The sequence below is a fragment of the Cebus imitator genome, unplaced genomic scaffold, assembly GCF_001604975.1.
Source record: "Cebus imitator isolate Cc_AM_T3 unplaced genomic scaffold, Cebus_imitator-1.0 Scaffold75, whole genome shotgun sequence".
Classification (NCBI taxonomy): domain Eukaryota; kingdom Metazoa; phylum Chordata; class Mammalia; order Primates; family Cebidae; genus Cebus; species Cebus imitator.
The window spans coordinates 491,524-519,477 of NW_016107390.1; the positions used below are offsets into that span (position 1 = coordinate 491,524).

General features: G+C 55.1%; 2 protein-coding genes across 2 annotated transcripts; one reads left to right on the forward strand and one right to left on the reverse strand.

The window, feature by feature from the left end:
* Positions 1-7,655: 7,655 nt before the first annotated feature.
* ARF1 (ADP ribosylation factor 1) lies at positions 7,656-23,632 on the forward strand. Its single transcript, XM_017532063.2, has 5 exons — positions 7,656-7,792; positions 21,515-21,699; positions 21,779-21,889; positions 22,005-22,129; positions 22,277-23,632. Exons 2-5 carry the CDS (start codon positions 21,552-21,554, stop codon positions 22,436-22,438), a joined length of 546 nt encoding a protein of 181 aa, XP_017387552.1. The 5' UTR covers positions 7,656-7,792; positions 21,515-21,551; the 3' UTR covers positions 22,439-23,632.
* A 1,152-nt stretch (positions 23,633-24,784) lies between these two features.
* On the reverse strand, positions 24,785-27,401 carry CUNH1orf35 (chromosome unknown C1orf35 homolog). Its single transcript, XM_017532061.2, has 8 exons — positions 27,138-27,401; positions 26,894-27,044; positions 26,639-26,684; positions 26,475-26,557; positions 26,303-26,375; positions 26,069-26,154; positions 25,376-25,504; positions 24,785-25,298 (listed from the first exon to the last, which is right to left on the reverse strand). Exons 1-8 carry the CDS (start codon positions 27,229-27,231, stop codon positions 25,187-25,189), a joined length of 774 nt encoding a protein of 257 aa, XP_017387550.1. The 5' UTR covers positions 27,232-27,401; the 3' UTR covers positions 24,785-25,186.
* Between the last annotated feature and the right edge of the window lie 553 nt (positions 27,402-27,954).

The window sequence follows — 27,954 nt, forward strand, 5'->3', positions numbered from 1 at the left end:
TTAAAGACGGGGTTTCACCATGTTGGTCAGGCTGGTCTTGAACTCCTGACCTCAGGTGATCCGCCCGCCTTGGCCTCCAAAGTGCTTGGATTACAGGCGTGAGCCACCACGCCCGGCCAGCCATGATTTTTAAAATGAGAAAAATTTGATACAGAGGGCTGTAGGTATGGGAGGCTTTCAGCTGCACTCAGCGGAGCAGGAGCTGCATGGGGCTTCTGAGCAGAGACGGACAACAGGGCCTGGCTCCCCACAAGATCCCCACACCCTGCCTCATGAAGTGGGGTGTGCCCCAGGACCTCGAGCCACATATTCACGGGTCCCAGCACCAGAACCCTTGAGTCTGACAACAGGAGAACAGCGGCTGGGGAGGGCTAGCAGGCAGGGCCACCAGCTTTGCTCAGGGCAGCTTTGCATTAATGGCCACTGCAGGGCCAACATTCTCACACCTGGCTTCCTTTAGAGACGCCTGGCCTTGGGAGTGATGAACAAGGGTCACCATGAGCACTCTCGTCTGCCCCAGCCAGGCCTCCTGGCCAGCCTCACCTCCTTCCCTCAAACCTGAGCACCAAGCACTCCCTCCCCAACAAGGCTTGTGCTGGGGGCTCCCCTTGGTTCTTCTGGAGATGCAGGGTATAGCATGCCCAGGAAGAAAGTAATCTGATCCCAGCAGCCAGAGTCACTGTGGCAACAGGTGACATCAAAGCCCAGCAGCCCTGAGCCTCATATAGGATCCGACCTGCTGCCCAAGGTGGCCCAGGTGGGAGACACATGCCTGGCTGCCCAGGTCAGGCGCTGCCTGCAGAAACCCATGAGCCTGAGGCCGTGTGGGCAGACCCCGCATGCAGGGGTGCAGAGAGGGGCGTCTGAGGAGTCCCAGTGCTCTTAGCACCAGATACTGGACTCTCCCAGCCTTGGCACCTGGCCTGAGGGAAGGAGGTACAGTGGCATCCCGGGGTGGCCACAGGATGTCACCACAACCCAGGTGGCTCACAACAGCAGGGAGTTACTTCCTCGCAGCCCTGTAGCCAGAAGCCCCACACTGAGGTGACCCGGGCATACTCCCTCCGAAGGCTCTGGGGCGGACCCCGCACAGCCTCCTCCAGCTCCTGGTGGCTCAAGCACCCCGAGCGCTTGGCCACACACTCCAGCCTCCGCCCTGTCCCCTCATGACCAGCTCCCCATCTGTGCACCTCAGATCCGCCCCCTTTCTCTTAGGTGGTCCGGGGCTCACCCTAGTCCAGGATGGTCTCCACGTCACTCACAGAGGATGTCTGCCAAGAAGACCCTGGTCCTACAGAAGGTCCTGCTCCAAGGCTCCAGCTGGACGTGAAGTGGGGTGCCCAACCCACCCCACCACAAAGCCTTTGAGGTAAACTCAGGCACTGACACCTGATCTGAGACCTTAGAGTAGAACCAGGTTGCCAGGAGCCCAGGGTCCTATATCCCAGAAGCTGTCAGAGGCCATCTATGCAGACTGCCACTTTAAACCATTAAGGTTTGCTGGAACTTGTCACCAACCTTGGAACTCAGATGGGGACCAACAGTTCCCCTCTCCCCAAATAAGATACGGGCTGTTCAGAACCCAGTGCCTCTGCTGCAGAGCGCTGTGTCCTCTGGGTCCTGTCTGCCGATGCAGAACAAGAACCCTTTGCTTTTCTTGTTCTTTTTTTGTTGGAGACAGAGTCTCACTGTCACTCAGGCTACAGTGCAGTGGCGTGATCAAGGCTCACTGCAGCCTCGAACTCCTGACCTCAAGTGATCCTCCACCTCAGCCTCCTGAGGAGCTGAGAATATACATCACGACACCTGGCTGTTTCATGTTTTGTAGAGACAGGGTCTCACTACATTGCCCATGCTGGCCTCAGATTCCTGAGCTCAAGCTAACCTCCTGTCTCAGCCTCTCAAAGTGCTGGGATTACGGACTGAGCCACCACTCCTGGCCACTTTTTCATGTCCTTCTCTGGAGTGGTGAAAAGGCCACCGCCCTACAGAAGTCCCCAATATCGTTTTGAGACATTACTGCTCCATGTAGCCCCCAAGCTGGGGGAGTCACACTCAGAGTGAGTCTGTGATGCATCCTGGGGACAAGGCCCCCAGCCAAGGCGTGCCTCTCCTGCTAGCCTCTGCCTGGAAGCTTGGCAGGTGGAGAAGCCCTGAAAGAGAGGTATAGGCCTCAGCCCCCTAAAACCTGGAAGTGGGTCCCAAGAGAACAGCTTCACCCAGGGGGAGCCCGGCAGGCACCTTCACAATGTGCCTCTCCCTCTCCCCCGTCCCTAGGGGCCTGGCCCCTTCCTCACTCCTGCCCTGCCACCTCATGGGACATCGCCCAGGGGTTGCCATGGCCCCATGCCCCAAGCAGCCTCCTGCTGGTGTCCTTATCACGCCTCCAGGTGGCACCTCTCTTGCACCCACCTGTGGGCCTCAACTAGATGAGACCCCTGCCCTTCGCCCACACGGCCCTTTCCAAACAGGCTCACTCAGCTGTTCTCTAAGGATAGAGGGAAGTTCCCCAACCAGCATTCCTCCCCAACACCTCTCCCATCTCTGACTTCCTACCACACAAGGCTCACCCTAAACCAGCCTTACTTGATGCCAACATCCCCCAGCAAGCACAGCCTTTCGTCAAGTCTGCTTAGCCTCTTGTATGCCCACAGCAATGGCAGCTCACTGCCAAAGCGCTCCCGCATTTGGAGCTGCAGCCTGTTCTGGGATGGCCACTGCCACTGGCCTGGCTGTGTCCCTTGCCACAGACACCCTGTCTGTCCTCCAGTCTCTGGCTGCCCCAGAGAGCGCTGCCTCAAAAAGGCTCTAGCGTGAAGCAGCTCCCTGCCTTCAGCTGTGTCTCCTGGAAGCCCTGGGCCAGGACCCAGTGTGTTCCAGGGCTCTGAGCTCAGACACAGGTCTCGGCAGTGGTGAGGAGATCCCAGGCAGGCCCCAAACTGTGGGGCATGTTGGCCACTTGACAGAATCCCAGGTTCTGATGTCCAGCCTGGAAGGAGACTGGGAAGGCCCTTTCCCCCTCCCCCAGGACCCCCCCTGGGTCTCAAGGCTCAAGTAGCCATGATCATGCCACTGCACTCCAGCCTGGGTGACAGAAGGAAGGAGGGAGGGAGGGAGAGTGGGGAGGTACTAGGGTGGGGAGTTGGCAGGCAGAAAACTTGTCAAAGTCCCACAGGAAGGGAGTGTCTAAAAGTAGGTAGAGGCCCAGAGTCAGGGTCACTGAGTCCAGGACAGGGTGAAGGTCATGTGTGCGACAACCACTCTAGCCAACAAGCGGGGTCTCACCAATGCTGAAGACAAATGATGCATGGGCCAGAGAAACGGCACCATCAGCCACTTTCAGATTCATGGCATGTCACTTTGGGGATGTTTTGTTATCCTGATGGGGGCAGGGGATCAGTGCGTGTATCCAGAGTCAGAACTTCTTTTTATTTTTTATATTTTTTATTTTAGAACCTCTTTTGTTATTAGCATCTGAAACGGTAAGAGCAGACCATATCTGTGATTTCAGTTGATAAGGGAATATAAACAGTATTTCCGGCGGGGCATCATGGTGCCCCTGCACTGCCAGCACCTTGGGAGGCTGGGTTAGGAGGGTCACTTAACCCCAGGAGTTCAAGACCAGCCCAAGCAATAAAGGAATACCTTGTCTTTAAAAAACTAAAAAAAAAAGAAAAGAAAAAAAATCTTTACGGATTTCATGCAACAGCTCTGAGATGAAAAGGTCTGAGATCTCAGCAACAAAAGCCACGCGTCTTGCCAATACTGCTTTCCGGGAATGCTGCTTGCATCCAAGATGGGAGGAAATGCTCAATGTCACTCAGAAGGAGTGAAGAGGAGCCAAGATGTGCTTTTCTGCACCCCACCCCAGGGTGCTCACCTCACCGGCTCCTCACTTGTCCATCTGGGAACAAGGGGCTGGAATCCGAGAGAAAACAGTCCTTGCCCCGAGGAGCCAGCCTGCATGGGAAAACAAGGTCCCCAAGAGCTAGGCCAGGGGAGGGGCATGCACAGCTCTGGGCTTCCATTTGAGGGATGGAGGGCTGGCGTGAGATGGGGAAACTGAGGCCGAAGTGAGTATAAGGGGAAACAGGTGATGCTTTAACAGGACCAGAAGTCAGAGGACTATGAGCTCCCTGGAGTTCCCAGAACTCAACTGTAATCTCCTAAGCCACTGTGTAGTGCAGGCAAGCCCGAAGGCCCCCACCACTGGCCACTGGGTTCCCAAATGACCCCAGACCCCAGCTCAGGCCCAGAAAGCAGGGCAGGACCGGGCCACCCTGCGAGGGAGGACCTCTTCCAGGCCCACTCAGTCAGAACAGCCGTAATAATTCCTGTGGCATGCTCGAGGTGTGACCAGCCAGCGGGTAGGCTTTGGGTAGGGGTCTGGGCGAGAAGGAAACAGGGCTGGGCAGAGGAGATGGCAGGGCCCTCTCCTCACCCCACCCCCCAGAGAAGTCTTGAACGGTTGAGTTCTTCCTGCCACAGGTCTTGGCGGTTGAGTACTGGGACTAAGCCCCCAGTGAGAGGAGGAAGTAGACTCTGGTGGAGGCAATGCCACCCCGCAGAGCACCCTGGCATTCTGCAGTGTGATTCTCCAGCTCTAGCCCGCTGAGTCTCCCAACAGAGAGAGCAGGCAGAGCAACCACGTGGGAGACAGGATGGCGCAGGAAATCCCAGAAAGGTGAACTCTGTCCTGGGTTGCCTGCTGTAGTAGTGAGCTTCCCATCACTGGAGGAATCCAAGATAACATTGCAGTTTGCAGTGGCACCAAAGCGCCTGTTCTCCAAGAGGCAGGGCGGGGCTGGGGAAAGAGTAAAGGTGCTAGCAGTAAGCAGATTTGGGCATGGAGTAATCAAGCTCCAGAGGGGTTCCATCCTGGCTGTGTGACATCGGGTACAGCGTGAGACCTCTCTGAACATCTGTAGCCTGGCTCAAATGCCACACACTTCACAGCCCTGCACACAGAGGTTGACCAAAGTGCCTGCCAGGGCTGGGGTGGGCTGGAGTCCCCTTCACCTAGCTACACTGGCTGCCTACTGAGCCTCCTACATGGGTATTCCTGCTCCTTTGCTCCAGCCAACCCATCTGTCCCTCCAGCCACCTCCCCTAGAAGGCCAGCCCATTCCATTGCTGGCATCCCTCTGTCTGAACTGGTTCTCAGGTGCAGCCACCTCAGAGGAGAGAGGCCCAGCCCCTAACCCTGACTGACAGCAGAGGCGGCCAAGAAGGCTAGAGGGTCCCTGTCTAGCCTGGCCCCCAATCCCCTCCCTCCAGCCAGCTCATCCCACTCCTCTTGGCTGAACCTCATCTGATCCCAGGGACCTCTGAGAAGAGAGAAACAGATCCTCACAACCTAGGCAGCGTCGGGGGAGCACCAGGGCCTCAATTTCCCCAAGAACTCACTGGCTGACACTTCTTAGCTCCCTAGCGGGTCTCCTTCTAGGGACAGAAATCTAGGTGTGATGACCTGGGCTGCCCTGCACCTGTCTGGCCTGAAGACATCACCTTTGCCTGGGTGGTGGTGGGGAGGCCAAGCCAGGAGCACAGAATCAGCAGGAAGGGACTTTTTATTGTTATTGTTTTCAGACAGGGTGTCACTCTGTCACCCAGGCTGGAGTGCAGTAGCACAGTCCTAGGTCCCTACAACCTTGAACTCCTGCGCCCAAGTGATCCTCCTGCCTCAGCTTCCCAAGTAGCTGGGACTACAGGTGCATGTCACCATACCTGGCTATCTTTGTAAAATTTTTGCAGAGATGGGGTCTCATTATATTGCCCAGGCTAGGGAAGGTACATTTCTTAACCCTAGGGCTGCGTATACAGGAATCCATTTTATTACTTTGTAAACTGTGCATGTATCTGACACACACTCCTGTCTGTATTTTTTCACATTAAAATATATATATATATTTTAAAGGAGCCAGGCACGGTGGCTCACACCTGTAATCCCAGCACTTTGGGAGGCCAACGTGGGTGGATCGCCTGAAGTCAGGAGTTTGAGACCAGCCACGGCCAACATGGCCCTGTCTCTACTAGAAATACAAAAATTAGCTGGGCATAGGGGCAGGTGCCTGTAATCCCAGCTATTCCAGAGGCTGAGGCAGAAGAATTGCTTGAACCTGGGAGGTAGACGTTGCAGTGAGCCAAGATCATGTCACTGCACTCCAGCCTGGGCAACAAGCAAGACTCCATCCCCCCACCCAAAAAAAGGGGGGAGGCAGGCTCTGGTTCACACACAATCCCTTCAATAGCACTGGAGCCATCCCTGGCCACCCTCTGCCAGCAGAGAACCAAAGCCCAGGCTGGGGTCCCCTCAGCCCTAAAGCGGCCATAACCACATGTAACCCCCATGAAATGTCTGCACATGGCCCAGCTCTGGCTAAGCAGGGGAAGGCAGCACAACCAGAAGGCCCCAGAGGCATCCACATCCCTCCCTGGGGCTTTCCATGAGCATCTGAGATGCCTATAGGGCGGGAGGGAGAGGTCCTTCCTCTAAACAGACTACTCTGCTGCAGCTTCACAGAGGTGAGACTTCAGATGGGAGCCCTAGGCAGAGAAAAAGACTGAATTTTGGGGGCAGGAGGGTCACCGCTTCTGGGGACCTTTGCGGCCTCCGCAGGTGCAGCCCCAGTGGAGAGCTCCGGCCACCTCAGCCTCCAGAGGCAGGACGCCCTGCCCAAGGGGCCAGGAAGGTAGGTGACAGGGACAGCGAAGGGGCGCAGGAGGCCTCGGCCTGGACAAATCAGGATGCTTCCCGACCTCCACAGTACCCAGGGCACTGTACTGTGCGGACACCCTCCTAGCAAGCGCAACCCCACACAGCCGCACAAGGGAAGAGGGAAGGAACCTGGGGGTGGTGGGCAGAGCCAGGCCTCCAGCGCGCGGGACAGAGAGGCTGCGCCGGTCCCGGGACAGAAATCTAGGTGTGATGACCTGGGCTGCCCTGCAGGGAGGACTGCAGGAGGGACGCCTGAGAGCGAGGGCTCCTCTGCCTCAGACTGGATCTCAGCGGAAAGGCCAGCTCATCAGAGGCCGCTGCGACATCCCCTCTGGGCCCCACCCCGACGGTCCCCGTCTGCCCCCCGGGTCTCCAGGCCACCTCCTCCTTTGCTCCACCCGTGGCCAGCTCCCGGGGTCTGCTCCGGGCCCAGGCGTGACCCCGCTCGAGTCACTGCGGCCGTCAGGGCGCCGAGGCCAGTGGGGGGACACTGCAGGCCTCCCGCCTTCGGACCTTCGGTCGCGGACCCGCGAGTGCCACAGGTTTCCACAGGGCCGGGGCTCGCGGCCCCGCGCAGCCTGGGGGCTAGGAACCCCAACCCCGGAGAGGGGCACCTCGCACCCCCGTCCTCAGTCACCTGAGGGCTCGCGGTGACTGCCGCGCCCGGAAGGAGGAGGGTGTCAACCCGGCCCCGCCGCTCTAGTTCCTGCAGGAGCAGGCCGGGCCTCAGTCACCGAATCTGTGAAACGGGCGGGAGGGAGCCACATGGTGTCTTCTCGGAAAACACACAGGCGCAGGCGCAGATCTGTGCGCTCGCCTTCTGGGCGCGCGCGCGCGCGCGCGCGAGGACCGCGGCCCAGGGCGGGGCGTCCCCGGCCCCGCCCCCGGCCCCCGCCCTTGCAGCCCTCTTGGAGTCAGCGCGCCTGCGCCGCGGGCGCGCGGTGGGCGGAGTTCTCTATGTCTCCGCCCCTTACCCGGCGTGCTCTGCGTCCGCAGGCGCTGACGTGGCCGCCGTCAGAGCCGCCATCTTGTGGGAGCGAAACCAACGCCTGGCTCGGAGCAGCAGCCGCTGAGGTGAGGGCGAGGGACTCGGGACGGTGTGGGCCGCGGGCAAGTTGGAGCCGGCAGGGGCCGGAGACTGGCCTAGGGGCGACTTGAGGTTCGCGAGGAGCACCTCGACCCCCCCGGCGGCGCGATAAGGCCGGGCCGGGGGCGGACGAGGACGGGCCAGGCTGAGGCTGGGGCCCGGCCGGGGTCGGGGCTGGGTGGGCAAGCGGGTCGGTGGGCCCTTCGCGCCCCTCACAGATTCCCGACGTCGCCCGCGGCCCCGTGTCCTCCTCTGCCCGTCCCTGCCGCCGCCCGGAAGTCCGCCGGGACGCCGGGCTCTTCTCTAGGAAGCCTGGGCTTCCTGCTTCCCTCGCCTCTGCCCTTCTCGTCTCCCGAAGCCGCCCGCGCGTGGAGGGTTGGGGTTAGCGGCCGCGGGGGTCGGTAGGCGCCGTGGGGCCTCCCCTACCCGAGCACGGGCGAGCGGGCGGCATCCGGGCGGACCCCTGCCTCAGGGACCGGGAAACTGAGGCTCGGACGGCCCCAGACGCCGTCAAGGTCACGTAGGTGGTGGGGGCTTGCACCTCCGCCTCCCTACTCCATCCAGTTCGTGTTTGCTCCGAGGACCGCACCGGCTGGGGGCGGCGAGAGCGGGCGGGCAGGTGGATGGGGACCCCGCGCCCGGCCCCGGCTGCTGAACGGAATGCGTGGCCTTCCGGGGGAGTCCAGAGTGCCTCCTTTCACACCAGTGAGACGCGACTGGGGGTCCACACTCACGGCCCCGTGGCTTCCGGAGGGCCGATCGATCTTTGCTTTAACCCTAGGGTGGTTCCTTGTCCGCGGTAGATAAGAAGGCCTCTTCTGAGCTGGTGAATCTTTAACCTGCCTGCGGAACGACCTGCTCGCAGACTCCGGGCCGCAGAGGCCGGCCCCAGCGCGCTCAGGCACGGCCTGCGTGGTTCCGGGGTGAGACTGGGGCTGGACAGCCGTGCGCACCTGGAGTGTTAGATAACCATTCCGACGGCACCTCCTGGCACTCTCGCTTTCCGTCCAGGCAGCCGGTTGCTGCTTTGCAGGAAATGAGCAGAAATGCACTCGGAATCGCGGGCAGGAAAAGAAGGGAGGTCGGAGGCTTTGGATGGTCCCCGAAGTCGCTGCCTAATTGATAGCTATGGAGTTGGTGCCACTGCCCCTGTTGGAGTGGGCAGTTGTAGTTCTTGTTTCAGAACTAGTGGTCAGCAGTTTTCTTTGCCGGCTGTTGCAAGGCTGGTGGTTCTGGCGTTTTCCGCAGTGTGTTTGGTAAGATTGTGAGATGCCGCGGTGCAGTTCGTGTGCGGCCCCTGTGGCCCTCTGCTTTTGCGTTTGCCATTTTCTAACACTTGTGACTGCATGGATGGTGTTCTGATTTAATTTGAATTTTCAGCAGCACTGCCACAGTAGCCAGAACCATAAGGTCCTGAAATCCAGTATTACTATCTGGGTCCAAAGTTGAGAAGAATTGAGTAGTGTAAATGTTAGTCACACATCTGATTAGCCACATTGTTAGAAGTCTGTTGTCCACGTTTCCACGTGTTGGTAGACTGGAGAATATCTGTCACTAGTCTTCGGGTGTATCTTGTTGAAAATAAATCCAAATCACTGCAGCAATAGGAATATACTGTTGCCTGTGAGGCAGATGTTCAGATTTGCCAGTTGAAAAAGATTTGAAACAGTTGGTTTGGACAACAGCTGAGTCACACAATGACTGTGAGTGAAAAGCAAAAGGGTTTTGTACATCATGTGGCCTAGCTATGCGCTGTACCTCTTGCACAATACGGAGAGGACATTCAGACATCTTCCTTCACCTGCTAATCTGCCCCTACGGACCAGACAGACTTGAAACTATAGGAAGGTGCATTTGGCCTTTCATTCTGCACTTCAGTAAAATTTAATGTGGCCTGTCAGCTGCTGCGGTGATCATAGAAGTAGACCTAAACCAAGAGGAAAAAACCTGTTGTGCAAGTTCACACGTGGAGTAGTATGACTGGTTTCAGAGAGTTGAAGCATTTCTTTTTATATTCTTCAAATTAAATGTCTCCTTGGTGTGTGGATTTAAACTTGCTCTTACAGGCCAGGCGCACCAAGCTTTCCTACACACTTATTCATGAGCTGTGACCATTCCCTGAGCAAGAGGCTGAAGCCAGCCTGGCTGGTGGGTCCATGCTGTTCTCATAGGCTTTTCTCCCCTGGACCTTTCACCTTCATAAAGTCAAGAGGGTGAGAGGAAATGGAGTGCAGTGTCAGAGGTAATTGGGAGAGAAACATGAAAAGGCCTTGCAGTAGGGATCTTAAATTATGAGGACTTTTTTTTCTGTGTTGTGCGTGCTCGTTGGCGTGGATGGTTGGTAGGGATATCCTGTCCATAGTGTCTGAAGTGGTCTTTTGCAAAAGGTTTGCAAAATCCTTTCATGTTGGGATTCCAGGCCTTGTCCTCATCCTCAGGTTCCCATCCTTTTGTGGTTATTGTAAACTCTCTAAGGCATAGTTGCACTTATAGCTTTACAGCTGTGCAGCCACCTCACTGTCTTGGAAGTTACTTTCACATTCTCAGGTGGGTCAGATGACCTTGTTAGCAACTTGACAGACATGTCCTGGATGCTCTTTGTTGCCAGGAGGCTCTCAGGTCCTCCCCCAGGGTCCTGTCTCAGTCTCCTACAGGGATGCAGAGACAGTGAGGCTGGCTGATTAGCCATAATGTCCTTGACTAATCTTGGTTTCCTGGTTCTTACACAGTGGTAACAAGGGCTTGCAGCCGGTTGTCAGCCAACAGACTGGGAAGGGTGGTGCTTCTTACAGGCCCTGATAAAAGGAGAAGCCTAAATGGCCAGAAGAGAAGAGACAGGAAAAGCATAAAAGGCAGGCAGGTTTTCACAGGCACAGCAATTGAGAATGATTCTCTTCAGAAGGCAGACGTTCTCCCACACCACTGAGGCCCTAGGCTCACTGCTAGTGTCCAGCATGAAGTGAACAGGAGACTTGATTCAATCCATGAACATTTCAGGAAGTTAGAAGTCTGCAGTTGTGGATTGCAAAATACATATCTGGCCTGCCTCCCATTTCCTGGCATACAACTACTAAAATACTTGGAATCTCCAAAGTGATGATGTCTTTTTGTACAATTAGTTGACTGGTGACGGGCGGCCCCTACGAAACTTTTGGGTGGGGCTAGTCACTGGGCCAAGGCAGGATTAGGGAGTTCCAAGTTTCAGCCCACCCTCCAACTTCCAGGAGTGGAGAGGGACTGAAGATTGAGCTGGTCACCAGTGGCCCATAATTGAATCAGTCATACCTATATCATGAAGCCACACTTTTGCCTTCAGTAGTTAACAGCATCTACAACCCTGTGTTTCCATATCTGTACAAAGGAATGTTAAGAGTGAACCACAATTAAGTCAACCACACTTTGAAACAGCATGAAATTCCTTGTTGATGGGGAATACCCAAAAGGCCTGCCTGGGCTTTCAGAGAGCTTCCAGATAGCTGAATTCATGGAGGTTACTGGAGGGTGGCACACCTGGAGGGCATGGTAGCTCCATGTCCTTTCCCCCATACCTCGCCCTATGCATGTCTATATCTGTATTCCCTGTAATATCCGTTATGAAAAACCAGTAAGCTTAAGTGTTTTTCTGAGTTCTGTGAGCCACTCTAGAAAATTAATTACCCAAGAGGAACCCTGATTTATAGTCATCCAGAAGCACAGGTAAAATAACCTGGGGCTTGCGATTACCTCCAGGTAGACAGTCAGAATTGAACTGAGTTAAAGGACACCCAGCCAGTGTGTCCTGCAAAACTGGCTGCTTGCTTGGCATGTGGGGAGAAACCCCTGCTCATGTGGTGTGAGAAGTGATCTGTGTTGTAACAGTGTGTGAGAAACCGAGTTTGGGTTTTCCTCTGTCCTCAGAATAGTATATTTTGAAAATCTTCTAGGCAGAATGTATCAAAATAGTTTTTATTCCCTAAAGGGATGCCAGCAGGCTAGAAAGATTGATTTCCAAAGAGCTTCCAGTGGTAGCATGGCTAGATATGAGACATCTTTCCATTTGTGTCCTACAGGAAGTTGTTTTTGCAGTACCATATACTCTACACGGGAAACTTAATGGTTCTAGTTCTCAAATAATATGTTGAAGATTTTTAATGGGTGGTTTTTAAAAATACTATTAATACATCATCTAGCAGTTTTGGTGGTGACATTTTTCTTAAAATATTTATGCGAGCCAGGCACTGTGCCTGACGCTTGCATAGTCCAATCTGCTTGGGGGCTGAGGCAGGAGAGTGGATCACTTGAGTCTAGGAGGTCAAGGTTGCAGTAAGCTGTGATCACACCACTGCACTCCAGAGACAGGGAAAGCATAAAAGGCAGGCAGAGTGAGACCCACCAGCTCTTTAAAAAAAAAAAAAAAAAAAAAAGTTATACCTGCTTACCAGTTGAGGGTGCCTGGGGGCAGGTTTAGAAAACAGATTTTGAACACACATCCCTCCCTCCTGTGGTGTCTGACATCACTGAGCTGCCACACTTTTGCCTTCAGTAGTTAACAGCATCTACAACCCCGTTTTCCACATTTCTACAGTCAGAAGAATGTTCATACTGAACCACATGCAACAAAAGTTTTTAAACAGCATGAAATTCCTTGTTGACATGATAGATTTTTCCTGGCAAACTCATTTTTAGGGTAAGCACATCTGTAGATGTGTATGGTTGGTCTTCATGAGCCCTACGGGTCTGATAAACATTCTTTTGCCATTGTTTTCTCCTCTCCTTGGTGGTGAGTCACTTGTGCAGTGCCCAGCGGAAGAGGGTGGGAGGCTGGAGAGGAAGGCCTGTTCTGGGCAGAGGCAGCTCTACTTGATGAGCATGAGGGCAGGGGCTGTGACGGTGAGTGCCACACAGAGCCACCCACACTGGCAGAGGGAAGGCAGGGAGATACCAGGACCATCCGGAAGGGGCAGACTGTCATTTGACAGGTGCCATGTTTGCAGAGATGTGAAGGAGTGGCCCGGGGCAATCAGGGCTGAATCCCTGAAGTGGATTCGCTGGCTGACAGGGTTTGGAGACCTGCCAGGAGCAGGGTGCATATTGGGTGGGAAGCCTGTTGGGGTGTTCAGTGGCCCTTGGTGGGGGGGGCGTCTACAGTCCCCAGAAAAGGAATTTGGGGATTCAGGGGGGGACATTTTTGGGTGGCAGCAGCAAGAACACTTCCTGCCTGACCATCGTGTAGGAGGGATCATCTAATGTCCTAGAACCGACCTGTTACAAATCCGAAGAAAAAACTTTTTTGTGCATGGTTTTAAAAGGTGTTCTGAAGTTTCCAGGGGAAAAAAAAAATCACCGTATACATCAAAGATGACTGTGTATTGTCTTCAGAGCCATTGTGAGTTCGGTTTCCAGAAGGAAAAGCTAACAGTAGTTGCTTCATGGACACAGCTTGCCCTTGAGGTTGGAGGTGTCAGTGCCTGAACACCCTGGTGAGGATGGTTCTCTGGCCGCCCTTGGTCCTTTCGCGCGGGTGTGAAGTCACTTGCCTTTACTCTCCGTTGCAGCATAGTTGGGGCAGAGCGGTGGTTCTCTGCCATCTTGTATGGCTGCTGGGATGCTGTCTCTTTATTTCCTTTTGGGTTGCCAGAGGCAGCATTTGGAGCACAGTGTGGGCACTGTTGTGGACCAAGGCAGCTTATTGCAAGGAACTGATCTGCAGCAGCTGTGGGGCAGCTCTGAGCAGAACATCAGGTCACGTGGCTGACTGGTGTTCTGAGAAGGTGCAGGAGGAGGCTGGAGACAGGGTTCTTGCACGTGGAACAAGAAGGAAGCTACTTGCATCATAGTGGAGAAGGCCTGTTGGGTTTGGGAAGGGGATTTCGGCAGCAAAGCTGACTGTCAAGGGGCAGGAATTGGGAGGAGGGTCTATGCCTTGAAGAGAAATGAGGGGTCACTGTGTGGGGGCCGCCATCACCTGGAGAGCAGGGCAGATGCCAGCGTGTGTGTGAGACCTGGGTTACCTGAGGGGAGGTCTTGGGTGTGTCCCTGGGGCGTGCTTTTCTCTCACCTAGGTCAGGAGTGCATCCAGAAGCGAGGAGTTCCCACAAGGGCAGTGGCTTCCCAGGGCCTATGAGGTATGTCCCCATCTCTGTACATGTCTCACTGACCAGGGTGGGCTGAGGTGGCAAAGTGCTGCTCGTCCCAAAGCTGGGGGGAACCTCGTGATGGCTCCCACTTCCATTGTTGCAGTTTGCTTTTGTTTCCTCTGGAAGAGCAAGTCTTTGTGTGGTGTTTCCCTTCAGCCCTCATTTTAAAAATGAAGTTTCCTGAAGGCAGAAATCAAGTGTTAGGCATTGGCTCAATTACTGGTGCAGCTGCTGCATTAATTTCCCTTAACCTGGTGCTGAGAAGCTGCAAGGGCCCTACCCGCTCTGAGTGGTTGGAGGAAGGAGCAACTTGCTCTCCCAGTTTATGACACCAACACCAGCAGTGTGCTGTTCCAGTTCCCCTTTTTCTTCAAGTGGTGTGGAAAGGGGCCTTCAGGGCCCTGGGTCCTGTGGGGCCATGTTCACCTGGAACAGTGTGTGGCAGTAGCTCAGTGCCCAGCATGTCTGTAGTGAGTATGTAGTTCAAGGAGTGAATTGACAAAGCTGAGTAAATGAGATTTACTTCCCAGCAGAAGTCAGAGGCCCCATTACCCCTCTCTTCCTGGGTTCTTGCCACTCTCCTGAAACCCAGGGTAGCATTGTCACATCAGATAGCTCCATGATGTGTGCACTGACCACGCTAAGATGGGCACTGTGGACTCAGCCTCTGGTCATTGCTGGAACCAGCGGCCCCCATGAATGCACTGCTAGCAGATGGTTGGGGTAAGGACACTAGTCTTGCCCTCTTGGCTTGGTGCTGTGCCATCACACAGACACTCACTGTTCAGCATGCACGGGGGAGAGTGAAGCACAAGGGCCCAATGCCCTGGGATTGCCTCTCCTCAGGTTGGGAGAGCTCTTGGGCCTGGCATAGATGCCTGGCAGAAGTGGGCTGGGCCACGGTCCAGGGCGTTGGCGCTTCACCTAGGAGTTGGGGTTATGGTTGGAAGTCCTTTGGAGACAGGGTCTCCTCTGTGGACACCAGACTGACCTCAAACTGCTGGTACTTTGGCCCTGGGGATGGGGCTGGTTGAAGTACTCTCTCTGCGGCTGTTACCTGCAGGGAGAGGTGGGGGCAGGGGTGCTGTCTTTCTTGGCTGTGCGTTGCAGTGGTGAATCCCTGCAGGTTCTGCATTCTCAGCTTGTGTTGTGAGTTTCAGTGTTGTCATTTTTCAGGGCTAATAGGGATTTGTGTTTCTGGTCTTGGTTTTCCCAGTGGCCAGTCCGTCAGCCACTGCACTGGGGGCCAGGTGGAGGTCACCTGCACCCTGCCTACCAGAATAGAAGGTAGGCCCCCAGGCTCTTCTGCCCCTTCCATGTCCTTGTGTAGGCATCTCCAGACAGAGCTCACTCACGGTGTACACAGCTGCAGGGAGGCCAGGAAATGTAGATTTTATTCTAGAGGGCCTTGTGCTCAGTGACAGACCAGAGTCCCATCGCTGAGAGATCAAGGCTGGGGCAGCATAAAGGACTGGACAGCGTTTGCCATGATGCCATGTGCACAGCCAGCACAAGTCCCTCATTGTAGTTGTGGTCAGAAGTCATGAAACACTGCCTTCAGCGGCCCTGGGAGCCCACCTGGTGTGTACTCAGAGCTGTGCATCTGCAGATTTCAGAAGGACTTAGCTTTAGTGGGGTGCCTTGAGGACAGTTAAGTAACATTTCACAAATACCAATAAGGAAGAAATACACAAATGTGCAGGTAGTCAGTGGGCAACCGTTGTTTGGTGTTCACATTAGCTATAGTCCCAGAACTCAGTCCATGAGGTGGAATCACAAAAATGGAATTCATTTCTAGCTGTCAGTACACACACTGATTTAAGATATCACCTTGAATTTTAACCTGACAGTGACCTAAACAATTTCCTTGATTAGCCCACCTGAAAGACCTGATAGATAATGCCCCTCCCTTAACTCAAGGCCAGCAGCAGATGTATTAGAGGGGACTCTCGTGCCTGGCAGCCCTTGTCGTCTAATGGCTTGTGGTATCACTGTGTTGAGTTGTAATGCCTAATGAGCTCCTAGAAAAACATCCTGAAACTTTTGTTGTAAAAAACAGAAGATTCTCAGTGGAACTCGTCTTCAGATGCAGGCCTGAATGAGAGTTCTAGAATGTGTGTGCCGCTCTTTTGTCTCAATCTGCGTGATTGCAAATTTCTTCAACCTGATGGGTCTATGGAGTGTCTCAGTCATGTGTCTTCTCCTCTGAGCGTGCCTTTTGATTCGCACCTGTGTCACGATTGTGCCGGCTTGTGAGATATGTCTGCCTGTCACTGGTATTGGCACATTTAGTTTTCCCTTTACATGAGTTTAGTAAAATAGTGACAAAATGTAATGTAGTGCTCAGTCACAGAAAAATGTCAGGCTTACAGAAATGGAGCATTTGGCTGGCTGGTAGACTGATGACCATAGGCTTTATTTGGCTGGTGTGGTAAACAAGAAGTATTTTTGTGCAGGTGAGAATAAATGGTCATATTGCATTTCATTTTAAGGACCCCCCCTTAAAATGAAAATCACCATGTGGGAAATGAACCAGGCTTTCAGGAAATTGATCATCTACACTATATGTATGACTGTTGAAAGGCCATTGTTCTTCAGAAATCCTTAAAATGTTAGGTAATGTACATGAGTCCCTTTGGGAAGTCATCAGCTTTGTTAAATTTCCTCAGGTTAGATAGTAAAATTGAGATTATTAACTATAAAGCTGTGTGTAATTCATATGTGTAATTATAAAGATGTGTGTAATTTTTATGTATCTTTATAAAAGATTTTTTTTTGAGTTGGAGCCTTGCTTTGTCACTCAGACTGGAGTGCAGTGGGGGCAATCTCGGCTCACTGCAGCCTCTGCCTCCCCTGTTCAAGCAATTCTCCTGCCTCAGCCTCCTGAGTAGCTGGGATTACGGGTGTGCACCACTACGCCTGGGTAATTTTTGTATTTTGTAGAGATGGAGTTTCACCATGTTGGTCAGGCTGGTCTTGAACTCCTAACCTCATGATCTGCCTGCCTCAGCATCCCAAAGTGCTGTGATTAAAGGCATGAGCCACCGTGCCCGGCAATAAAAGCTTTTTTAAAAAGAACACTAGGTGGGGTGCATTGGCCCACACCCGTATTCCCAACTACTGTGGAGGTCAGGGCAGGAGGATCACTGGGGCCCAAGAGTTCAAAACCAGCCTGGGCAAGATAGCAAGACCCTGTGTCTATAGAAAATATTACAAATCAGCCAGCTGTGGTGGCATGCACCTGCAGTCCCTGCTACTTGGGAGGCAGAGGTGGGAGGAACACTTGAGCCCAGGAACTCAAGGCTACAGTGGGCTGTGATCACACCACTGAATTCCAGCCTGGGTGACAGTGAGGCCCTGTCTCAAAAAGGGAACTCTGGATGTCACTGGCTTTCCACATAAGCAGAGCACATTGTATGAGTCCTATTTGTAGACGTCAGTCAGCAAAACAGAATCTGGGACCACCTGGAGCTTGTTTGCCCTGGAGGTTGGAGGTGTCTGTCTTTCCGTTGGTTCCTGTCAGTTCAGGTCACTTAGAGATTCTGTTATATACACCAACTCTGACAGGTTGGGGGGAAATGATCAGCCTTTGCCTTGTTCCTTTCCCTGACTCAATGTCAAAGCATCCCTGGGGCCTGTAAGGGACCGGGGACAGTACTGGCTGGAGGTCCGAGTGCAGGCCACAGAGGCACTGGCTCCCCTGTGCATCTGAACCAGTTTGGTTGGATCCATTCATAGACACAAAATGGATGTGAACTCGCAGAGCTATATTTTCTCCCCACCCCTGTTCAGTAGGCACAGTAGGTGTCGGACTGTAGCTGCCAGAGTTGACTGTCCTGTTTCCTGGTGTAATGCCTGAAGGCCACTTTTACCATTGGTCTCTGGTCCTCACTGAAGAAAGAAACATTCTTCCTAAAAAAAACCTTTCTTCCTCAAAGTTGAAGCCCACAGCATGGTTAGGAAAGAGAAGTAGCTACTGGCGGCTCCTGGCGTCCTCCTGCTGGGTGGCCCTGTTCTTACAGTGTGAAGGGGTCACGTGTACAAGCAGGAAGGCTCTGAGAAAGCCAGGGTTTGTCCCTACCACAGGATAATTCCGATGGACCTGAAAAGCGGGTTTTGGCTTGTATTCGGGGACTCTGGTGGAGGAAAGGTTGACAGCACTGGCCTGGGCATGACACAAGTTAGGACCTGTTCCAAGGGGCCTTGGAATTGAGGGCGGGGGTTGCTCTGGAACCTTTCCCCCACTGCAGATTCTCTGTTGGGTCTTGACCTGTCACAGAAGCAGTAAATGGTGCAGGGGCTGCCAGGTCCAGGGTCCTGTGGGGATGCTGGTGTATGCCGAGGCAGGATGTGCCAGCCACCCTCTGCCCATGTGTTCAGCAGGGCCGCAGATGTGTTTGTGGGTGGGAGAGACCAAGCTGTGTGCTGTTGTCTGACACCTGAGACTTAGGGCTTGCCCTTTCTGGTTCCGCCATTCCATTGCAGGGCTGTTTCCCTCTGGGGACTCGAACGCTTTGGTCTGTTAATAAAAAATAAAAGTCACCATGTGGAGGGGCCGGGACTACTGTCATCACAAGCCCTGCTGCCTGCAGGCTGCATGGTCGTCTGTGCATGGTTGGCAGCAGGCATGTGTGGATCATGAACAGTCCTGGGGTCGAGGGGGCTGGTGGTAGTGGGGTGCCCCTTCCCCTAAGTGCCTGGGTGTTGGTGTCAATTCTCCCCAATGCCATGCTTCAGTGGCTATGGCAGTCTGGTGCTGCCCCTGCCCAACTGGCAGGTGACCCTGAGTCCCTGCTGACATGGTTTCCTAGATTTATTCCTTCTAGACTTGTTAACTTGTGCAGTGTTGTTTGGGCTTTGACACCACATGCCCTTGCCTCAGCTTTCCAGCACCCCAGTAATAACACAGCATCAGAACTCCCTGAATATTGCCCACCATATGTTTTCCTGGAGTAACTCATAAAAGGCCCTTTTTTCGTTCTGTTTCATGTTTGGGGTTTTTCCTACGAACCTGTCATTAGTTTTTCCCCATTGCCCAGAGTTGCCCAACCCCATAATATGTAGGTGGCATGTCCCATTCTTGCAGGGGTCCACTTCCTGCTCCAGTCTGAGGGGGTTGGCTAGACTGCTGCTCTCTCTCCACGTTGCTGTGAGCTCACATCCTCCCTCTGGATTCCTGGGGGAGCCTCTTGGGGAGGGAGCACGTGAGAGGTCTGAGGCCCTGCAGTTTGAGAGTTATCTTCATTCTCCCTTGAGACTTGTTGGATACTTTGGCTGGGTATAGAATTAAAGGTCATGTTCTCAGGGTTTAGAAAGCACTGTTTCAGAGTCTTCCATTTTCTGGGGCTTCGAGGGTGTCATTTGCCACTGGGCATTCTGGAATCCATGGTACACCTACAGTGGGTCTCATTTAGGTCCTTGGCTTTTCCCTTCGGCCCTTTCAGGCTAAAGATTCTTGGGCCCCTGCTCTGGAACACTGAAGAATTTCACCCCGTAATTTCCTATGTTCTTTCTTTTTAGAGTTTCTGTTAGTTGATATCTTAAGTTACTTCTTATTTTCCTTTTTTACTTATTTTGTTGTTGTTCTGCCTTCTGAGCACCTTCATTTGGAATTTTCCTTTTCAGCTATTTGTGTATCTATCAGGTCTATCTCTCTCTCCTTTTCCTTTGTTAAAATAGTCTTCTTTCTTCAGTCTCCTCTCTTGCTTATCTCCTCTAGATTCCATTACATTTGGGTCTCTTATGTTGGAGGCCTTTCAGAGGCAGACAACCCTGTCTCTTTGGAGGGCCTCCAGTTGCTTGTGTGTGGATCTGCTGGGGCATATAGAAGTCTCAGGAATTGTTCTGGAATCTCATGGCTTAAATGTGTTGTCACGGCTCAGCACAGGCCTAGTGCAGCTGCACTCAGCACAGGCTCAGTGCAGCTGCTCCCCTGGACCAAGCCTGTCCATCCCTTGGGCTGCATGTGGCCCAGGACAGCTTTGAACCTGACCCAACACAAATTTGTAAACTTTCTTAAAACATGGAGATTTTGGGGGTTTTGTTTGGTTTGGTTTGGTTCGGTTCATCAGCTGTTATGTTAGTATATTTTTTGTGTGTGACCCAAGACAATTATTTCATTGTGGCCCAGGGTAGCCAAGATTGGACATACCTGCCCTAGACAGTCCCAGCTTCATCCCTTGGGTCCCAGGTGGTCCAGCTTTCTCTGCCTGGTCAGTCATCAGGCTCAAGGTCTTCCTCCCTTTTCTCTCTGTCCTTCAAGGCTTATGGGTGATTTTGGTGTCTTTACTGGCAGTGGTTGCAGGAGTGGACTGAGAGGCCGTGTTTTCAGTCTCTTCCGTGCTTCATGGGTGGTGGTCTTCTTCTGGGCCTAGAAAACCTGGCTGTCCCTGAAAAGGGAACACACTACTGTGAAGGTCCTTAGAAATTTCAGAATTCGTTTTAAGTTTCAGAATAGGTGACATGGTTCAAAACCAAGAACAAATTGTCCAAAGGACACTAATCCAGCTTGAAGGGGTTCTGCGGGTCATCTGGGATGATGGCAATGTCAAATCAGAAATAGATGGCCAGTTCACACCCACTGAACCACACAGGCATGTGTGGGCTCTCACCGATGTTGAGAAATGGAGAAGAGGTGTTACCTTGCAGTAGGGTGCTGGGGTGAGTGGATGGTAAAGTAAGTCACCAGCAGACAGTCATGGCTGTGATTCAGCCAAGAGCCTCCTGCATGTGGAACCCTGGTGGAGGAGGTCTGATGAGGGGTGGGTGTGGTCACAGGCTCCTGGCATGTTCTCTGGAAGGCAGAAGCCTTCCTCACTGGGGATAAGCCCCCTGTGGGTGCACTGAAGAGACAGCCAGTGTTTCAGAGAGTGACCAGTTTTTTTTCTAAAGTCTCTGGCATAAAAACACCTGATTCATGAAAGGGCCCACTGGGCGGTGAGGCCAAGGCCCAGCAGCTTCAGTGTCCTCACAGAGGCATCCAGGCAGTGGAGGCCCTTCCTGCTGGAGTCCGCAGAGCTCTGATGGTGGATGCCAACCAACGTGATTGCTGTCCCTGGTGTTTGTGTTCTGAGGGAACTCCTATCATTGCCATGTGGGGCAGACATGGCGTGCATGCCCCATCCAGGCTGTGTCCTCAGTGGGACTGTTGCCCTGAGGGTGTCCTGTGCCTTGCCTGGCCCTTTGTGCTCTGATCCTTCTGAGTGTGGGGAGGCACAGTGAGTGGTGCTGTCTAGTCCTGGAAGGTTCTGTGTTGGGGTGTAGAGCAGCCTTGCATGCACCTGGAAGCCAGTCCTCAGGTAGCCAGCCTCCCCTCCTGCATAGGCTTGGATGAGGCAGCCTTTCTGGCCATGCAGCCTTGGGGATGGCTTCCCAAGATCAGGGCAACAGCTTCTCAATTCCTGACTCAGCCATTTTCCCTCAGCACCCATCCTCAGGTGGATTTCTGAGGCTTGGGAGGCAGGGCTCTTTCCCTGTTTCCCTGCAAGCTTCCAGGAGGTGGGGTGAGGCAGTGGTGCGTCCCTGGGTGAATGGACTCTGAGCAGCTGCTGCCGGACAGCACAGAACCAGACATGGAGCACCTTGTCTCTCCAGGTGTCCCTGGCCAGTGTCCTTCCACCTGTCCACAAGCATGGGGAACATCTTCGCCAACCTCTTCAAGGGCCTTTTTGGCAAAAAGGAAATGCGCATCCTCATGGTAGGCCTGGATGCCGCGGGGAAGACCACGATCCTGTACAAGCTAAAGCTGGGTGAGATCGTGACCACCATTCCTACCATAGGTGAGGCAGTGGCCAGCAGGGAGTGGGCTGGGGTGGGCTGGGCCGAGGTACAGAGCCTCACCCTGCATCCCGCCCGCAGGCTTCAATGTGGAAACCGTGGAGTACAAGAATATCAGCTTCACTGTGTGGGACGTGGGTGGCCAGGACAAGATCCGGCCTCTGTGGCGCCACTATTTCCAGAACACACAAGGTGAGTGGCTGGGGCCTGGTCCCATGGGTCCTCCTACTTCTAGAGAGGGCGGCCAGCCCATAGATGCAGCAGGGGGGCTGTGTTCCCTTGACCGTTAACACTGGCTGCTCTGCAGGCCTGATCTTCGTGGTGGACAGCAATGACAGAGAGCGCGTGAATGAGGCCCGTGAGGAGCTCATGAGGATGCTGGCTGAGGATGAGCTCCGGGATGCTGTCCTCCTGGTGTTCGCCAACAAGCAGGTAGGTGCCCGGGCCAGCCTGGGGAATGTGAGGAGCCAGCGTGGGTTCCTCCAGGGCATCTGGTGGTAGGGGTTGCTGCTGGAGGCTGGTGGGGCGCCTTTCTGTGTCCCAGGGACATCCCTTCCCACCAACCCTTCCTTCCCTTAGGACCTCCCCAACGCCATGAATGCGGCCGAGATCACAGACAAGCTGGGGCTGCACTCCCTACGCCACAGGAACTGGTACATTCAGGCCACCTGCGCCACCAGCGGCGACGGGCTCTATGAAGGACTGGACTGGCTGTCCAATCAGCTCCGGAACCAGAAGTGAATGCGACCCCCCTCCCTCTCACTCCTCTCACCCTCTGCTTTACTCTCATGTGGCAAACGTGCGGCTCGTGGTGTGAGTGCCAGAAGCTGCCTCTGTGGTTTGGTCACCGTGTGCATCGCACCGTGCTGTAAATGTGGCAGACGCAGCCTGCGGCCAGGCTTTTTATTTAATGTAAATAGTTTTTGTTTCCAATGAGGCAGTTTCTGGTACTCCTATGCAATATTACTCAGCTTTTTTTATTGTAAAAAGAAAAATCAACTCACTGTTCAGTGCTGAGAGGGGATGTAGGCCTGTGGGCACCTGGCCTCCAGGAGTCGCTGTGTTGGGAAAGCCAGGCATGCTCTTGGCTTTAGAGCTGTGTTGAAATCCATTTTGGTGGTTGGTTTTTAACCCAAACTCAGTGCATTTTTTTAAATAGTTAAAAATCCAAGTCGAGAACACTTGAACACACAGAAGGGAGACCCTGCCTAGCATAGATTTACGGCCTGGATGCCAGTCGCCAGCCCGGCTGTTCCCCTTGGGAACGTGAGGCGGCGGGGCAGCAGACCGCGATCAATTCTGCATGGTCACAATAGAGATCCCCGCAACTTGCTTGTCCTTGGGTCACCCTGCATTCCATAGCCATGTGCTTGTCCCTGTGCCCCCATGGTTCCCAGGGGCCAGGCTGGGAGCCCACAGCCACCCCACTCTCCCACAGGCCGCTACAGCCACCTTCAGGCAGCCTGTGGGAGACAGGGCCCCCACCTGTCCCTCGGTCAGCATGTGGCCAGAGTGAGTCCGTCGTCCCCAATACTCGTGCTCACTCAGACACTTTGGCAGGATGTCTGGGGCCTCACCAGCAGGAGCGCGTGCAAGCCGGGCAGGCGGTCCACCTAGACCCACAGCCCCTCGGGAGCACCCCACCTCTGTGTGTGACGTAGCTTTCTTTCCCTCAGCCTGCAAGGGTCCGATTTGCCATCGAAAAAGACAACCTCTACTTTTTTCTTTTGTATTTTGATAAACACTGAAGAAGCTGGAGCTGTTAAATTTATCTTGGGGAAACCTCAGAACTGGTCTATTTGGTGTCGTGGAACCTCTTACTGCTTTCAATACACGATTAGTAATCAACTGTTTTGTATACTTGTTTTCAGTTTTCATTTCGACAAACAAGCACTGTAATTATAGCTATTAGAATAAAATCTCTTAACTATTTCACCGGCTCTCCAGTGCTTCTGCACAGGCAGACTGTGCCCAGGAGATGGTGGGTGGAGCAGCCAGCTTTAGGAAGTACAGGTGACTGCCTAGGGCCGCCACGTGAGTCCACACCCTCCCTATTACCCCTCCTGAGTATGCAGGAACTTCCCTGTGTCTGTGTGAGAGGCTCTTCCACCATGATTGCCCACAGTAACCTTGCTGGTCTCTGCTTGCAGTCCTATTGGGCCCAGCCAGTGAGACCTGGGCCATACAGGACAGGAGTCAGCAGGCACCATGTGAGACCTCAGCCTCCCTCCCTCCATCAGCCTGCTGGCTGTGTGGCAGGGCCACTGCCAGCATACATGGTGCTTTGTGCCAGCCAGGGAATGGTCCCTGCCTGAGTGGGCACAGCCCCCACCTCTCCTCAAAATGTCATGAAGCAGAGGGCTGCCAGTCTGGGGTTACACCTATGGGGTATAGCCATCAGCAGGTCCAAGGTCTGCCTTCTGTTGGGCAGAGTCCCAAAAGGTGAGGTTGTCCTGGCCAGGTGGCCCGACCTTCATCCCCCTTGACAGCACCCAAGATAGATAGCGCCATCTCCACTCCAGTGGCCGTGTGAGGGCGAGGGCAGAGGTCAAAGCCACAGGAGCCACACCTCGGCCAGGGCCCTGAGAAAATTCTGCTTAATTTCTTTTGAACTTAGAAACAGGCCAGGCGAGGGAGCTCGCCTGATCAGAACACTCTGAGACTGCAGTGAGCCATGATCCAGCCCAGGTGCCCACACATGTCCTGAACAGCCCTGATTCTTCTCGGGGTCAGGCAAACGAGACATCCAGCACACTGCCCCAGAAGAAGCAGAGCTGAGGGTTGAGGCAGCCGGGTCTCAGCAGGCAGGTGGAGTCCCCAAACCTCATCCAACTGAGGCTACCTCTCCAGACTCTGCAGTCCTTGACCTCACTTGTCCAAGGACAGGGCTCGTCCATCCCAGGTCCCCACATTGCCAGCTGAGCACCCCCTTCCAGGGCCTCGGCCCTCCCTGGGTATGGGTGGGGCTTTGGGCACCCATGAGAGGACTGCATTCTTGGACATTATGAAGCATTAGGGTGCAGCTCCATCCTCCCAGTGGGATCTTGTTAACTCCTGACACTGACCTTCCAATTAGGATGATACACCTTTCTTTTAAAATATATTTATTGAAATATAAAGAGTCAATGTAAGGAAAAATAGAGGTCACCGTACTTGGCCACAGGTAGATTGCTCATAGGCCCATGGCTGCTGCAGCCACGAGCAGGACACAGGGAGTCCAGCCTCTACAGGTACCTGTGCGCAGGCTCACCGCAGGGCAAGCCAGGGGCCATCCCTGCTGTGCGAAACCCGGAGGTCTTCCAGGAAGCTGGCTGCGCTCCAGAGCTAGCTGTGCAGCCTTTACCCCACAGGCTGGTGCCCAGAGCCACTCCATAGGAGCAGCCTCAGGTCTCACCCACACGAGGGGCTTTCCTGAGGCAGGAGGCAAGCAAGGTGAAGGGAGAGTTCCAGGTCCCACAGTAGCAGTGAGCAGGGTCCAACTATCAGGCCTCAGAGTCTGTCATGCCGCCTGCAAGATGGGCTCCTGCCCCCACTGTGTCCTCGCTTCCTCCTCTTGCAGCAGGGGGAGTCGGAGTCAGAGTCATGGTGGCAGTACCTGGGCCTGGGGAGACCAAGGGCAGTCACTCAGAGGCAGGGGTCAGCCAAACCCCTACCCCCAAGACATGGGCCAGGGCATACCTCTCGGGAGACATGGAAGAGGTGGTGGCCTCAGCTGGTCGCCTGTCTCTGTCTTTCTTCTTTTCTTTTTTGTGTTTCTTCTTTTTCTTTTTCTTCTTCTCCTTCTTGCTTTTCCTGTGGCTCTCAGAGCTGGGAGGGTACAAAACGCGCCTCAGAGAGTGAGCCAAGAGAGTGAGCACAGGCAGGTCCCATCCAGGAGATGAAGCCACCACCCACAAGTGCATCTTTAAATCAGTTAAATGAGATTGCAAATCCCGCTCCTCAGTCACGTAGTCACATGGCCACTGAGACAGATGCAATATCCCTATCTCGATTGCACGGCCCTGCTCCACCCGAGCTGTGCCCTCGCAAGGTGACACCTTCCTCCTACCTGCACCCACCAGGCCACTCCTGGGGTCACAGGCCCAGGCTCATCACCCAGGAAAAGCCCTGGAGGTGCCACCCACGCAGAAAAAGGCTCCTGCCCAGGTCCTGAGCGCCCTCCCACGGCACAGCCCCCAACCACTGCCAGTACTTAGGACCTCCCTTCAAGGGTGACCCGAGAAACTCCCCTGGGGAAAAACCTAGGAGTAAGTGGGACAGCAAGGAGAAAGTAGGGCAGGCCACCGCCAGCGCCGGTGCGCGAAAAGAAGCTGCCACCTGCCTGAGTAGGAGCCACTCCAGTCCTCCCGAGATCCCCCGGCGCGGCCTCACCTGTTTTCAGTCTGATCCTCCACTCGTGGCTTCCTCCTGCCGGAGGCTGCTGAAGTCCCGGGCCCGCCGCTCTCCACGCGGTGGTGCTGCGGACGAAGCGCGCTCTGGGGAGAAGTGTGCAGGCCGGCCCCACACCCCGACCCGCAGCGCCCCAGGGAGCTCCGTGCCATGCCGTGCCCTGCCCTGTCCCACCCCTGGGGGCCCCAATGCGATCAGGTGGAGAGGAGGGGTTACCGTGAACACAGACAGCCCCAGTTTGGCGGCCTCCTTGTCCTCCCGTGACAGCGCCACGCGACCCGCGGAGCCACTGCAGTCACACAGCGATCAGGACAGTCCGGTAGGGGCCCGCCTCACCCGAGTAACCGAGCCCAGACGGACCCTCCCTCCCCCCGAAACCGGCCCGCACCTGGTGCTCCCCAGCCCCAGCAGCCGGTCCACGCCCTTCTCCTCGGGGTCGCCTCCTTCCCGCTTGCAGACCTCCGCAAAGTCCTGCAGGTAGGGGAGCAGAGGGAGCGTTCGGGACGGCCCCACACCCACGGCCCTCCACGCGCCCCCACCCCGGGGAGTTACCTCCTTGCTCAGGCCCGTGGGCTGCTTCTTCACGTTCTTGTAGCCACTGTGAGGGAATCGGGGCAGGCGTCAGGGTAATGGACCTCGTCCCAGCACGAGTCCTCACCACTCCAGCCTTCGTCCTGAGGGCCCCGCCCGCACGAGTCCCCGCAGCTCCGCCCCCGCCCAGCCGGGCCCCCAGCCCTCAACCCCGGCCCCAAGCAGCCCCCGCCGCGCCGTCCCAAGCCCCGCCCGCTGCTTCCCGCCGACACTCACAGCGCGGCCAGCAGCGCCTCGCGCTCGGCCTCCCGCACGGCTGCCAGCTCCTCCTCGCGGCTCGGGCCCGCGCACGGCGCCCGGCCCTTGGCGTACCAGGTGAGGTCGCGGCCCTTTTGCCAGCGGCCTACGGGCGCCATCAGCGAGTTGCCTGCGGACGTAGGCGCCATGAGCGACGTGAGCCCAGCGCCCGCCAGGGAGCCCGGAGCCCGGAGCCCGGAGCCCGCCCGCCGCGCCCACCCACCCAGGTAGTTCTCCCGCTGCTTGTCAGTCTTCACGTCCTCCCAGTTGAACTGATCCTGACCGCCGCGCACGCCTCCGCGACTGGAGCCGAACATGGTGCTGGGGCGACCGTGGCCTGCGGCCTGCGACCTGCGACCCCGGACCGGCTACCCCCTACCGTCGGATCCCGGGCCGACCCCGCCTCCGCGTCGCGCGCCGTGACGTCACTCCTGAGCCCGCTCAGCTTCGCCACGTGCGCCTGCGCAGCGCACAGCCCCGACTCTGCGCTCTGAGCCCTGGCGGAATGCACCGCCCCCGCGCGCCTGCGCACTGCTGCACCGGCCCTGCCCGGCGCGGGAACGCCTCTGAACTGGACGTTTAAAAATGATTGAAATGGGCGGGGCGCGGTGGTTCACTACTGGAATCCCAGCACTTTAAGAGGCCGAGGGGGGCGGATCGCTTGAGGTCGGGAGTTCCAGACCAGTTTGGCCAACACCGTGAAATCCCGTCTCTACTAAAAGTACAAAAATTATCCGGGCGTTTTGGTCCACACCTGTAATCCCAGCTCCTCAGGAGGCTGAGGCAGGAGAATCACTTGAACCCGGGAGGTGGAGGTTGCAGGGAGCCGAGCTGGCGCCACTGCACTCCAGCCTGGGCGACAGAGCGACACTCTGTCTCAAAAAAAAGGTTAAAATGGGCCGGGCACGCGCGCGCTTGTAATCCCAAAGGGACTACGGGAGGATCGCTTGAGCCCAGGAGATCCCTGTCTCGTTAAAAAAAAGAAAAGAGAGAAAACACACAAGACACGCCTAGCTAACACCATCATCTGGTCACTGCCA

Coding starts and splice junctions, on each gene's coding strand:
- ARF1 (XM_017532063.2), top strand. CDS start 21,552: ATGGGGAACATCTTCGCCAACCTCTTCAAGGGCCTTTTTGGCAAAAAG. Junction 21,700..21,778: donor GACCACCATTCCTACCATAG/GTGAGGCAGTGG, acceptor TCCCGCCCGCAG/GCTTCAATGTGGAAACCGTG. Junction 22,130..22,276: donor TGGTGTTCGCCAACAAGCAG/GTAGGTGCCCGG, acceptor TCCTTCCCTTAG/GACCTCCCCAACGCCATGAA.
- CUNH1orf35 (XM_017532061.2), bottom strand. CDS start 27,231: ATGTTCGGCTCCAGTCGCGGAGGCGTGCGCGGCGGTCAGGATCAGTTC. Junction 26,685..26,893: donor GAGGCGCTGCTGGCCGCGCT/GTGAGTGTCGGC, acceptor ATTCCCTCACAG/TGGCTACAAGAACGTGAAGA. Junction 25,299..25,375: donor TCTTCCATGTCTCCCGAGAG/GTATGCCCTGGC, acceptor TGGTCTCCCCAG/GCCCAGGTACTGCCACCATG.